The 14038-nt window shown below is 41.7% G+C and overlaps 1 protein-coding gene across 3 annotated transcripts in view; it reads right to left on the minus strand.

Annotated features, from left to right (window-relative positions):
* The window catches only part of SLC10A7 (solute carrier family 10 member 7), a 199714-nt gene that overhangs the window by 13179 nt on the left and 172497 nt on the right, over positions 1-14038 (minus strand). For all 3 annotated transcript variants that reach the window (XM_070757770.1, XM_070757773.1, XM_070757771.1), the window contains one exon: positions 13292-13365. In XM_070757770.1, the coding sequence (XP_070613871.1) occupies positions 13292-13365 (74 nt within the window). The remainder of the gene's footprint in view (positions 1-13291; positions 13366-14038) is intronic.

Below are 14038 nucleotides of genomic sequence, written 5' to 3' on the forward strand. Positions count from 1 at the left end.
ACATTTCTTCCTAAAGAGAATTGCATTTCCTCAGGGGTAGCTGGCAGCAGAGGTGGGCTGCTGTTGGAACGCCTAATTGGGCGCAGTCCCGAGCTCGCAAAAAATCTCGGCAAATCGTGCCCGCACACATATTCCTGTGCGTGACTTTGCTACCTGCATAGGTGTAGGAAGCATAATTGCGCTCGATCCTGCACTCGCATTCCAGAGCCGCGGAATTGCACGCAATTAGGTGTTCCGGCAGCCGCCCACCTCTGGTTGGCAGTCGATCTACTGGTCTCAGCTGAAGCAGGCTAGGACACAGTAAATGTCGTAGAACAATTCTTGATTTTTGTCTCTGAGAATCACTTGTTTTATCCCCCAGGTAGAAGAACTGCACTGAAGGCAGAGGGCTCCAGAAGTCTCTCGCTAGTATCTTGCATTTTGGGGAAGGAGGAGGGGGAAGGTCGATATGATGTTGAGGGCTGCATGAAATTAGCCTGAAGCCACATGATGGATGATACATGTAAGGTAACCCATTCATCAATTCAGTATAAACAAAGCTAGATTGGAATAAGCATTTATGAGAAATCTAGGGCAGCTAAGATTGTTTAGGTCACAGACTGGTAGGCAAACACATGCAAACATTTGTTTGTTTCAATGCTTTCTTTTTGTTCTGAAAGCAATGTAAACTAAACAGTAACATCTGTCATAAAAGCAAAAGATTTATCCTACAATAAAATAAAACAAATAATAAGGGAGGCAAGGAAAACAAAAAATATCTTCTGGAAATAACAAAAACATTCACTTTCTCTATGGTGAAATTCATTCCACATCTTGCGCCTTTGTATTATATTTTACGCCAGCCACCAATATAACATATGTAGTGATAATGACATAAATCTCTGAGTCTACGTGTTGTGGTTAGCTCTGGCCCAGCTCCTGCCCCAAGGACTGTGGATGTGGGGGAGACATCCACATGCCGCAGGCCTGTTTTGCCCCCGGTGGAATCTGCTGATGAAGGCTCCTCTGACCAAGAAGACATGAGTGACAGGGAGGAGGAGAGTGTGGCAGACAGCTCAGAAGGAGATCAATTATCTAGCTCCTCCTTGGATTCAGAACAAGAGTTAATGATACAGCCACACATGTGGAGAGCGATGCATAGGCAGCAACAACTGAGAGATTATTATCAAAGAAAATGAGGCCACCTGTGGTTGGGTGGAGCTGTGGTTATTAGTGAGGCTGCTATAAAGAACAGCATGTGGGTTTGGACATTGTGGAGGATTATCTGATCGTTGTGTTTCGTGCCTGCCTTGCTGACTTGGACCTTTTGTGTGCCGATTTTTCCCCGCTTTGAAACTAAACCAGGGCAAAGTGTGTTTCACTTTGTGAAAGAAGAAGGACTGTGAATTACCTCACAGCTGCAATCTAAGTATCACAGAACTGATAAGGGACTTGTACAAATTACCAGTTTGTTTGGAGACCAGTGCTCTTTGCTATACCAAAAGAGGGCTTAAGTTAAGTGAATTTTCATTATAAAGAACATTGTTTTGAATTTTCAAACGTGTGTGTGTGTGTCTGAAATTGTATCTGTGCATTTTTGGGAGGATTCTACCAGAGAGCTCGACAGAACACTACGAAGAGGGGCGGCATACAAATCTAATAAATAATAATAATAATAATAATAATAATAATAATAATAATATTTTTTTAGATATTAAAAAGAAGGAAAGTTCATTATATTAATAGAAAGCACCCAGCAGTATGCCAAATACACATGTCTATATTATACATAATTTATTTATTTTATATTTTATATTATTATTTATTTATTTATTTATTTATTTATTTATGCGATTTTTATGCCGCCCTTCTCCTTAGACTCAGGGCGGCTTACAACTTGTTAGCAATTAGCACTTTTTACCAGAGCCAGCCTATTTCCCCCACAATCCGGGTCCTCATTGTGTGAAAGGCCACAGGGTGAAGTTATTATGAAGGCAAAGCAGTTAATCTGGGATTCAACGCTATTTCTTTCAGAAAAGTCTTTCTCAGGGAAGGAGATGATTCAGTCTCGTGGACAATAAATCTTGAAAAAAGAGACAGAACGAAATCTGTTTTTCCCTTTTGTGTTATAACTAGCAGCAGATGCAGCAAGCCTCTTAAAAAAAACACCACAATTTTGAAGGGTTTATTTTCAGAACTTCTGTGTGGAGGCCTATGTTTCTCTTGCCTATAGGGAAATTACAATAACTTTGAATCTCCATGTATCTGCAAGTCTGTCAGAGAACTCGGAGAAAACAAAGAGAAAGCACACTACCCAAAGTTGTTTTCCCCCTAAAATGGAGGATTCAAGGGGCATTTTGTCCCTTCCTCTCCATCTTGGTCAATTGAATTTTAAATGTATGGTCCTTGTTGTTTTGGTGCTTTACATCAGGGGTGTCAAACTCCCTTTCACTGAGGGCCGCATCAAGCTTATGTCAGACCTCAGTGGGGGCGGGGAGGGTGTAACCTGGGTAGACGTGGCCAGCTCAATGTCAGTCTTGTCGGGGGACACCTGTGGTGGCCCGAGAGCTCTTCTAGAGAAAACAGGCTCCCAAGCTCCATATTTGGCTGCAACTGTCTCCTGCAACCCTCTGCCAGCAATAATGGCTCTGTTTTCAGCTGTGATGGCCTCCTGAAACCCTCTGCTAGTGAAAACAGAGCGCGGTATGGTCGCAGACAGCCCTCATGAGCTCCGTTTTTGCTGGTAGAGGCATTGCGTGCTAGTCCTTTTCTATTTCCAGGGCAGCCCTTACCTTCCTTACCGATTTGGAATTGTGCGCGTTGGTTACATCCTGGTACTGACCCTCTGTGGCTGCGCAGAAGCCTTTGCGCAGAAGCCTTTGCGCATTCGCAGAGGGTTCTTTGCCAGCCGCTTTCAAGCCACGGTGACTGGGGAACCAGTTTAGGGCTGTGGCAAGCCAGCCATCTCTACTGATTTAGCGACTGGGGCTCAATATCCCCCCCCCCCCGGGCCTATACAATTTATGTATGGTATGTTTGTGTGTATGTCTGTTTTAATAATGGGTTTTTAAAAAGTTTTTTAAATTTATTACATTTGTTATGAATTGTTTCATTGTATGCTGTGTGTGAGCTGCCCCGAGTCTACGGAGAGGGGAGGCATACAAATCAAATCAAATCAAAAAATAAATATCTGTTACTGGTTTGTGTGAACCGGTAGTAACCCACCATTGGCTGGAGGCCTACATTAATTCTAGATCAGGGCTGTCAACCTCCCAGCCCATGGGCCACATGCATCATGCAATGACCACGACAACACCCAGTTTAGCAAAGAGAAAAAACTTGTGATATATCATAAGTGATGATGCTGTGACACCATAAGCTTGACACCACTTCTAGATGCTTTAAAATCCCTAAAAACTATGCTGCCACACATGTGGTGGTTATTTGATGCTTCCTTCAACAGTTTATAAATGGATTTGTATTTTTTACCTACCTTTTAAACTGTTTCTCATCATTCTGTAAGTACCTGGAATGTTACATGGTTAATCTAATGAGGCATATTAGCATATGGATTTTAGCTCAAAATGAGCAACAAGAGATTGTTTCAAATTGGACACTGAGTTATGTCCATTGAAAAGAAATGGAATGGTCTCTGTTTCAACAGGGATAGGGAGTCACTGCTCACAGTCATTCATGCCCTCATCACCTCAAGGTTCGATTACTGCAACACTCTCTACATGGGGCTACCTTTGAAAAGTGTTCGGAAACTTCAGATCGCGCAGGATGCGGCCGCGAGAGCCATCGTGGGGCTCCCTAGATTCGCCCACGTTTCTGCAACACTCCGTGGCCTGCACTGGCTGCCGATCGGTTTCCAGTCACAATTCAAAGTGTTGGTCATGACCTTTAAAGCCCTACATGGCATTGGGCCAGAATACATCCGGAACCGCCTTCTACCGCACGAATCCCAGCGGTCGATAAGGTCCCACAGAGTTGGCCTTCTCCGGGTCCCGTCGACCAAACAATGTCGTTTGGCGGGCCCCAGGGGAAGAGCCTTCTCTGTGGCGGCCCTGGCCCTCTGGAACCAACTTCCCCCAGAGATTAGAACAGCCCCCACCCTCCTTTTCTTTCGTAAATTACTTAAGACCCACCTTTGTCGCCAGGCATGGGGGAGTTAAGTTATCCTTTCCCCCTAGGCTACTACAAGTTATGCATGGTATGTTTGTGTGTATGTTTGGTTTTTTTATAATAAGGGTTTTTTAGTTGTTTTTATTAATTGGATTGTTCATGTTGTTTTACCACTGTTGTTAGCCGCCCCGAGTCTGCGGAAAGGGGCAGCATACAAATCCAATAAATAATAATAATAATAATAATAATAATAATAATAATAATAATATAATAATAATAATAATAATAATAATAATAATAACTAGGCAAAAATGGGATGGCCCCATAATTCTACTAGGGCAGTCAGTAGATATGATGCTATTAAGGCAGTGCATGGATGACCATAGTCTGCAAAAACTTAAGATAAAATAATTTCAAGTCACAAATAAAATGGGATTTCTCCACGGGAGACCTGCCAACAAATTATTATATCCAAGGCATTTCAAAAATGATAAATCAACTTTGTTTTCTACAGGAAAGAAGACAAAAAGATCTCCGGTGTCATTATCATTTTACATCTCAAGATAGGATTTTTAAAGATATATATTTATAAAGAAGTATGAACCTGCTGTCACTGAAAATCTGCAATGTGGTTTTTAGTGTCTGATCCAGTTAGGTACATGTTTAGAAAGAAATGTTACCGATAAATAATTGGACAGCTGCAACTCTGAACTGACAATGGATATTTATCGATCCCTCTTTGCAGACTGAAATGGAGAAATGTAAACTTCAAGTGAATGTGATCTCTTGGGTCAGACTCTAGCTCAACATAGTAAGCAACTGTTGTCTTCTGATGCACATTTTAATACTACTGCAGGCAAGTTTTGTAATTATTAATTCAAAAATTTCTACCAACAGAGGACGAAGTGAAAATTCTAAAACACGCTTCATTCCTCACTTTCCTGTCAAAATAAAAAGGTTTAATTTGGAAATATGATATTTTAGATGAAATTATTATTGTATGTTTATTTATTTATTTATTTATTTATTTATTTATTTATTTATTTATTTATTTATTAATTAATTAATTAATTAGTTGGACTTGTATGCCGCCCCTCTCCGGAGACTCGGGCCGGCTCACAACAAGTAAAAACAGTCACAACAATCCAATTAATTAAAATATTTAACGATTTAAGAAAACCCCATGTAATAGCAAACACACACACAAGCATACCATGTATAATTAACATGCCCAGGAGAGATGTTTAGTTTCCCCATGCCTGACGGCAAAGGTGAGTCTTAAGGAGTTTTCGGAAGGCAGGAAGAGTAGGGGCAGTTCTAATCTCCAGGGGGAGTTGGTTCCAGAGAGCCGGCGCCGCCACAGAGAAGGCTCTTCCCCTGGGACCCGCCAACCGGCATTGTTTAGTTGACGGGACCCGGAGAAGGCCCACTCTGTGGGACCTAATCGGTCGCTGGGATTCATGCGGCAGGAGGCGGTCTCGGAGATATTCTGGTCCGATGCCATGAAGGGCTTTAAAGGTCATAACCAACACTTTGAATTGTGACCGGAAATTGATCGGCAGGCAATGCAGACTGCGGAGTGATGGTGAAACATGGGCGTACCTAGGTAAGCCCATGACTGCTCTCGCAGCTGCATTCTGCATGATCTGAAGTTTCCGAACACTTTTCAAAGGTAGCCCCATGTAGAGAGCTATGTTATACAGTGATACCTTGTCTTACAAACTTAATTGGTTCCAGGACGAGGCTCTTAAGGTGAAAAGTTTGTAAGATGAAACAATGTTTCCCATAAGAATCAATGGAAAAGCGATTAATGCGTGCAAGCCCAAAATTCACCCCTTTTGCCAGCCGAAGCGCCCGTTTTTGCACTGCTGGGATTCCCCTGAGGCTCCCATCCATGGGAAACCCCACCTCCGGACTTCTGTGTTTTTGCGATGTTGCAGGGGAATCCCAGCATTGCAAAAATGAGCGCTTCGCTGGCAACGGAAGTCTGGAGGTTGGGTTTCCCAGCGAAGGGAGCATCAGTGAAATCGCAGCATCGCAAAAACACTGATGTCCTCGAAACCCCACCTCTGGACCTCTCCCGCAAGCAGAGGGGAAACCCCGATTCGGCTCCTTGCTGCTGCTGCACTACCGAGCAGATCAGCTGCTGGGCGGCCGAAGGAACCTTCCCTGGGTCTTCCCGGCCGCCCACGCAAAGGGGAAACCCCGGCTCCTTGCTGATGCCCGCCGCTCGCCCGCCCGCCAGCAAGAGGGGGAAGACCCAGGGAAGGTTCCTTCGGCCGCCCAGCAGCTGATCTGCTCGGTAGCGCAGCAGCAGCGAGGAGCCGAATCGGGATTTCCCCTTTGCGTGGGCGGCGGGGAACGCAAACTCCACCATCTACGCATGCGTGGCCATAGAAAAAAAGGGTGCGCATGCGCAGATGGTGTTTTTACTTCCGCAACCCTACATCACGAAAAATCGATTATCGCGAGGGGTCTTGGAACGGAACCCTCGCGATAATAGAGGGATCACTGTACAGCCATACTACACAGGTAAATATTCTTAGACATAAGACAGTATCTTGGGAATTAGGTATTTAGCAGAGTAATGACACGAAGGATAAAACTGTGTATAACGTATTTTTAAAAATTAGATATAGTGCACAATACTGATCAATGGATCATTACATTACAATTAATGTTTATGAGATTAAGGTAATAGGCTATTAAAGTTCTTGCTGACAATTTAAATACTGAAGATACTTATTGTAAGCTATGTACATCCATTCATCATGTGTTCATTTGTGACACACATTTTAAATTGCTCCAAATTGATGCCATAATTACTGAGAACTATCAGCGTTAAAACAGGTTTAAAAACCATTTTAAGTAGACGGAATGCATGTTAAATGAATAAAATAGTATAGTTAGTAAAACAATGGCAAAAAAACCCCCAAATAAAACCAGAGGTTTGTACAGATGTCTTTGCTAGAAAAATGGAAACCATTGGAGGTGCTGATCCTGCCTGGCACATCCCAAAATAAGTCTGAAGATTTGGCATTGCTTCCAAGCAGGTAGGAAGGAAACAACGGAATAGAGGATAAGGGGAAACTCTCCTGGTCAGACAGAAATTTTGTCACTGTGTCCAACAATGGCCTAAAATTGAACTCCCTGCAAATACATGATTTTCTGATATTCTAATAATATTTTTTTATCATAAGTACCTGGGTTTACAAACTGTTGTGGTTAGCTCTGGCCCAGCTCCTGCCCCAAGGACTGTGGATGTGGGGGAGACATCCACATGCCGCAGGCCTGTTTTGCCCCCGGTGGAATCTGCTGATGAAGGCTCCTCTGACCAAGAAGACATGAGTGACAGGGAGGAGGGGAGTGGGGCAGACAGCTCAGAAGGAGATCAATTATCTAGCTCCTCCTTGGATTCACAAGAGTTAATGATACAGCCACGCATGCGGAGAGCGATGCATAGGCAACAACAACTGAGAGATTATTATCAAAGAAAATGAGGCCACCTGTGGTTGGGTGGGTCTGTGGTAATTAGTGAGGCTGCTATAAATAGCAACCTGTGAGTTTGGCCATTGTGGAGGATTATCTGATCGTTGTGTTTCGTGACTGCTTTACTCACTTTGACCTTTTGTGTGCTGATTTTTCCCCGCTTTGAAACTAAACCAGAGCGAAGTGTGTTTCACTTTGTGAAAGAAGAAGGACTGTGAATTGCCTCACAGCTGCAAGATAAGTATCACAGAACTGATAAGGGACTTGTACAAATTACCAGTTTTTTTGGAGAAAGAGTGCTCTTTGCTATACCAAAAGAGGGCTAAGTTTAAGTGAATTTTCATTATAAAGAACATTGTTTTGAATTTGCAAACGTATGTGTGTCTGAAATTTGTACCTGTGAATTTTTGGGAGGATTCTACCAGAACAACAAACAGGAGATAAGACTCTTTAATTAAGGGCACAGGTCTAAACCTCACTTAATTTCTGGTGAATTTCCTATATTATTTGTACATTGACAACTTGTAGTAGGCACAATTTATTCTTTATAATACAAGCCTCCTTTAAGTTGAGCTTGATTCGATAGTTTCATGTTAGGTCCCACAGAGTGGGCCTTCTCCGGGTCCCGTCAACTAAACAATGTCGGTTGGCGGGCCCCGGGGGAAGAGCCTTCTCTGTGGCGGCCCCGACTCTCTGGAACCAACTCCCCCCAGAGATTAGAACTGCCCCTACTCTCCCTGCCTTCCGTAAACTCCTTAAAAACCACCTTTGCCGTCAGGCATGGGGGAACTGAAACACCTCCCCCGGGCATGTACAATTTATGCATGGTATGTTTGTGTGTGTGCTTGTTAGTAAATGGGGTTCTTTTTAAACTTTTTAAAATATTTTAAATTGATTTGGATTTGTTACGATTTGTTATATTTTGCTGTGAGCCGCCCCGAGTCCGCGGAGAGGGGCGGCATACAAATCTAAATAATAAATAAATAAATAAATAAATAAATGTTCAAATAGTATTCTTAGCAACAAACCCGATTACCTTCATCCAGGATGCGGTTTTGACTTCTCAATGTGGCTAACAGTCTCCTTTTTAAAGACTAGCCAGTCCCAACTCCATTTAGCTTTCCCAACCGAGACAAAGTCCGCCAGTTACTATGACTCTTTATGGCCTTTATAATGAATGTTGCTAACTTGTTCAGAGGGAGAAAACTGCTCCAGTATTATTTTAGAAGAGCCGACCTGATTGTTATGGCACTTCTTCTAGGCCTCTTTTCTCCTTCCAAATTAACTCTAGGGAATAGCATCATGTTGGACTTTCCAGACAGATTATGTGAAACCATAGCTCAATGTCATTCCCAATAGCCAAGCTTATAATTAAAGGTCAAATAGTCACTTCATCTGCAATCAATCAATAGAAGAAGTTCTTATATCAAGAACCAATCAATCAATGGCAAATACACTAATAAAAGCCATGAATCAAATGCCTGAATTTCATGTATTGCATGGAAGGTGCATGTACTGTATGTTACGAAAGGTGGAAAGCAAAGCAAAATGAGAATAAATAAGCCTTGGGGAATCTCAGGAATGGTACAATATTTGTCTTCGCTTATTAGCGCTTATATCTCTAATTATGTAATAAAATTAAATAACAAATAAAAGAGTGAAAACACAGGCAGCAGTTAGGCAATCTCATAAAAATCCATAGATTATTTCTGTTAATGGTATCAATCAAAACAGAATTAATAGATTAAATATACAGTGATACCTTGTCTTACAAACTTAATTGGTTCCAGGACAAGATTCTTAAGGTGAAAAGTTTGTAAGAGGAAACAATGTTTTCCATAGGAATCAATGGAAAAGCAATTAATGCGTGCAAGCCCAAAATTTACCTTTTGCCAGCCGAAGCGCCCGTTTTTGCACTGCTGGGATTCCCCTGAGGCTCCCCTCCATGGGAAACCACACCTCCAGACTTCTGTGTTTTTGCGATGCTGCAGGGGAATCCCAGCATCGCAAAAACGGGTGCTTTGCTGGCAACGGAAGTCCGGAGGTGGGGTTTCCCAGTGAAGGGAGCATCAGTGAAATCGCAGCATTGCAAAAAACACCGAAGTCCTCAAAACCCCACCTGCGGACCTCTGTGTTTTTGCGATGCTGCGATTTCACTGAGGCTCCCCTCGCTAGGAAACCCCACCTCTGGACTTCCATTGCCAGCGAAGCGCCCATTTTTGAGCTGCTGGGATTCCCCTGCTGGCCCTGCAGCATTACAAAAACATGGAAGTCCGGAGGTGGAGTTTCCCATGGAGGGGAGCCTCAGAGGAATCCCAGCAGCGCAAAAGTGGATGCTTTGCTGGCAATGGAAGTCCGGAGGCGGGGCATTTCAGTGGCAGAGGTGGGTTTGTAAGGTGAAAATAGTTTGGAAGAAGAGGCAAAAAAATCTTAAACCCAGGGTTTGTATCTCGAAAAGTTTGTATGACGAGCAGTGTTCCCTCTAATTTTTTTGGGTGGTGGGCGGAAAAGTATAGTGTCTGAGCGGCAGTCCCTTCGGGACTGGGCGGCACAGAAATAATAAATAAATAAATAAACAAACAAACAAACAAACAAATAAAAAACCCACCCTGTTTTGCCTCAGAGAATTTCAAAATAAAATACTGTACTGTGTGTCTATAACAGTGAGCTCATAATAGGGCAACTCTATCAGTATCAAAATGCCACTTAAATAGTTGAGCTAGTTTCAAACTAGATTTTGATTTTCTTTCTCTCTTCCTTACTCCCATTCTTTTTCTTTCTCTTTTCCTTCCTCTCTTTTTTCTATCTGTTTCTCTCTCTTCCTCTCTTCCTCTCTCTCTCCTTCCCTCTCACTCTTTCCCTCTCGGCTTCTGGGCAGGTTTGGGAAACTCTGAGTTGATGATGATTTTTAAGTGAGCGATTGCTCACTGCTCAGCTTAGGGGGAACTATGATGACGAGGCGTTTGTAAGACGAGGTATCACTGTACTAGTATCCTGTGAACTTGATGTTCTCCAGACAGTTTCAGAATTCAATTCCAGAGTTGCCTGGGAATTTTGGGAATTGAAGTCCCAAAACTTTGTACCCCAGTATGTTAGGCAGCAAAGTTGAAGAATGGTAAGGACTTCTGTAAACGCTAAGTATGAAAAAGGGGAAGGATAGAAAGAGTTCTTGATTCTAACGCATCCAGTCCTTTTTGTCCTGAGCTCACATAACTATAAAGTACAAATAAAATACTGCACCCCAATCCAATCCACCAACATATGGTAGGGAACTGTGTTTGTCTCAGTATGAAGCAAGGACTTCTCCATGGATCCAAGCCGAGGAAGTGGCACATAGCCTCTTGAGCATTTTGCATATGGGAATTCATTGGTTTTAATACAGGGAAAGAGAACTGCCGTACAAGAGCCTTCTCATGCTTCTCTTATTACCATTTCTAAAGCTTCAAAGCTGTCATTTTTCCTCCTCCTTTGCTGGCGCTGTGCTACAATCCCCGGGGAACTGAAACATGGCGCCCTGCGGAGGCTTCACATGCCAGAACGTTAAAAATCAGTTTAAACTCCAAGTGAAAGAGCTTTTGTGGCAGGAAGCCCCTAAGTGCTCTTGTTTGCTTAGTGCTGGTAGTAGAGTTTTGAAGGCAGATAAAAAACCTCTTCACAGAAAACTTAAAAGAAAGCCCTGAAGTTCATAGAGGACCTTAAATATTCAGACACAGGTATTAAATGGGATCTGGCTTGCGTCTCCTCGAACCTGCTTAGGTAAATTATAATGGAGAATCTCAGTGTAAAAGAAAGATGGCATCAAAAGTCCTAATTTCACTGGGAGGAAATCTTCCTGTTCAGATTACAGATGTACTTTTATTATTCAAGAATAAATTGGCTCCACACGAAAACTTCATTATAATGTCAGCCACCACCACCATCCAAAAAAAAAAAAAGGTGTGTGTGTGTTTCTTGCTTGGTAACCTTTTGCTTTATTCAAGGTCAGAAAAAAAGCTATACAGGTAGGATAGAGATAGGTAGATAGGTAGGTAGGGAGGTAGGTAGATAGGATAGATAGATAGATAGGTAGGTAGGTAGGTAGATAGATAGGATAGATAGGATAGATAGGTAGGTAGATAGATAGATAGGATAGATAGATAGGTAGGTAGGTAGATAGATAGGATAGATAGATGATAGATAGATAGATAGATAGATAAGTAGGTAGGTAGGTAGATAGATAGATAGGATAGATAGATAGATAGATAGATAGGTAGGTAGATAGATAGATAAGATAGACAGATAGATAGATAGATAAGATAGATAGATAAGATAGATAGATAGATAAGATAGATAGATAGATAGATAGATAGATAGATATAGATAGATAGATAGATAGATAGATAGATAGACAGACATTCAGACAGACATTCAGACAGACAGACAGACATTCAGACAGACAGAAATTCAAATGTCATGGCATCTCAGTGGTACCTCATGATACGAACTTAATTGGTTCCAGGAGGAGGTTCGTAAGGTGAAAAGTTCGTAAGATGAAACAATGTTTCCCATAGGAATCAATGTAAAAGCAAATAATGCGTGCAAATCCTTCAGGAAAATCCCAAACTTTAGAAGGGAGGCGAACAGAGGGCAGGGAGGAGCAGCTAAAGGGGGCGGGTGGAAGAAGCAAGGCTAGGCTAAAGGGTGAGTGGGAAGGAAGAAAGGCAAGGGGGGCGCCCCTCCCTTTTCTTTCTTCAAAAGACACCCTTTCAGTGCCTTTGCAAGCATGCTGTTCTCCTAGTTAATTAAATGGAGTCTTTTCCCCACTCCAAGCCACCCCTCCCTTTTCTTTCTTAAAAAAAGAAGGGGAAAGAAACCCCTTCATCTTAGCAGCAGCGGCTTGGGTTCATAAGGTGAAAATAGTTCGGAAGAAGAGGCAAAAAAATCTTAAACACCGGGTTCGTATCTTGAAAAGTTCGTTAGAAGAGGCGTTCGTAAGATGAGGTACCACTGTAGATTTGACAAACATACAAGAATTTTAAATTATTTATTTTTTCCTTTTTAATAATCATAAATTACAAGGCTTAAAGAAACATACAGCATTGCCTCCCTACAAAATTGCAGTTGCGTTTTAACTAAACTTTCTATCTACTAGAGTAAATACAAGGATGGAATTCTGACTGGCTAGAAGGTCAATGTTTTCAGAATACTAATTTTTAATTGAATAAATGCACAGTTCTGAAATGTCTCAAAATACCCAGTTTTTTTTAATGAAACCATTACTCTACCAAATGTTTTCCTTATATAGCACATACTTTGTGCATTCCAGTTTTGAGCTATAATATTTTTGCTATTTAAGTGTGTTGAAATTTCTCAAATAATAATTTGAAACCAATCAAGTTGTATCAATATTAGATTACAGATACAGAATATGAGAAAGAAGGAAAAAAGCAAGTAGCTTTTTCAAAAGAAGGTACAGATTAATAGCACTGTAAAACAATTACAGCACTCAACTCCCAAAGGGGAAAACCACAGTCTTCCTCTTAGAAAACCTATATTTGCACACTGCAGAAATTATACTAGTATTAATGCTACACTTTTATAAAAACATTTATATCACCAGATTTGTGAATCAATAACAGTAGTATATATAAGCAGTTTTATAACAAAGTCCATGTAGGAGCAATGCAGTCAGACTGAATTGTTGAAAATAAAGACTTACCTAAGGTTAGAGATTTGTGTGTGGAACAGAAAATAATAGCCACAGTGTCTGCTGGTGTAAAGCCAGAACTCTTTCTAGGAAAAAATGTGACAAAAATTTAATATCTCTTCCACCAAATGTTTGCCAACATTTATTTTTAGAGACATTGTTGTTTTCAGTTTTAATTCAGCTTTTCCAATTTTATTACACTACCATATGATTAGCATTTGCATTTTGAAATTTAAGTCAGACATGCATAATTTCCCCTTGCTGAGGTCTGTTGGAAAAGGGTGGTAATAAAGTCACCTTTGCTGACATGGGAGGCATATAAGGTAGGCAGGCAGGCAGGCAGATGGATAGATGGACGGATGATGGGTAGATAAGATAACATATTTTGGGAATATAAGATGCACCGGAATATAAGACGCACCTTAGTTTTGGGGGAGGAAAATAAGGGGGGGAAAATCTGCCTACCAGGTACTCATCTGGCTAGTGTCCTTAGTCTGGTCAGCTTCGACACATTATTGTATCCCCTGGTTAGGGCTTTAAAAAAACTTTATTCAGAGAGAGTACAGTGGTACCTCATCATACGAACTTAATTGGTTCCAGGAGGAGGTTCGTAAGGTGAAAAGTTCGTAAGATGAAAGAATCAATGTAAAAACAAATAATGCGTGCAAATCCTTCAGGAAAATCCCAAACTTTAGAAGGGAGGCGAACAGAGGGCAGGGAGGAGCAGCTAAAGGGGGCGAGTGGAAGAAGCAAGGCTAG

This window comes from Erythrolamprus reginae, chromosome 7, assembly GCF_031021105.1.
Source record: "Erythrolamprus reginae isolate rEryReg1 chromosome 7, rEryReg1.hap1, whole genome shotgun sequence".
NCBI lineage: Eukaryota > Metazoa > Chordata > Lepidosauria > Squamata > Dipsadidae > Erythrolamprus > Erythrolamprus reginae.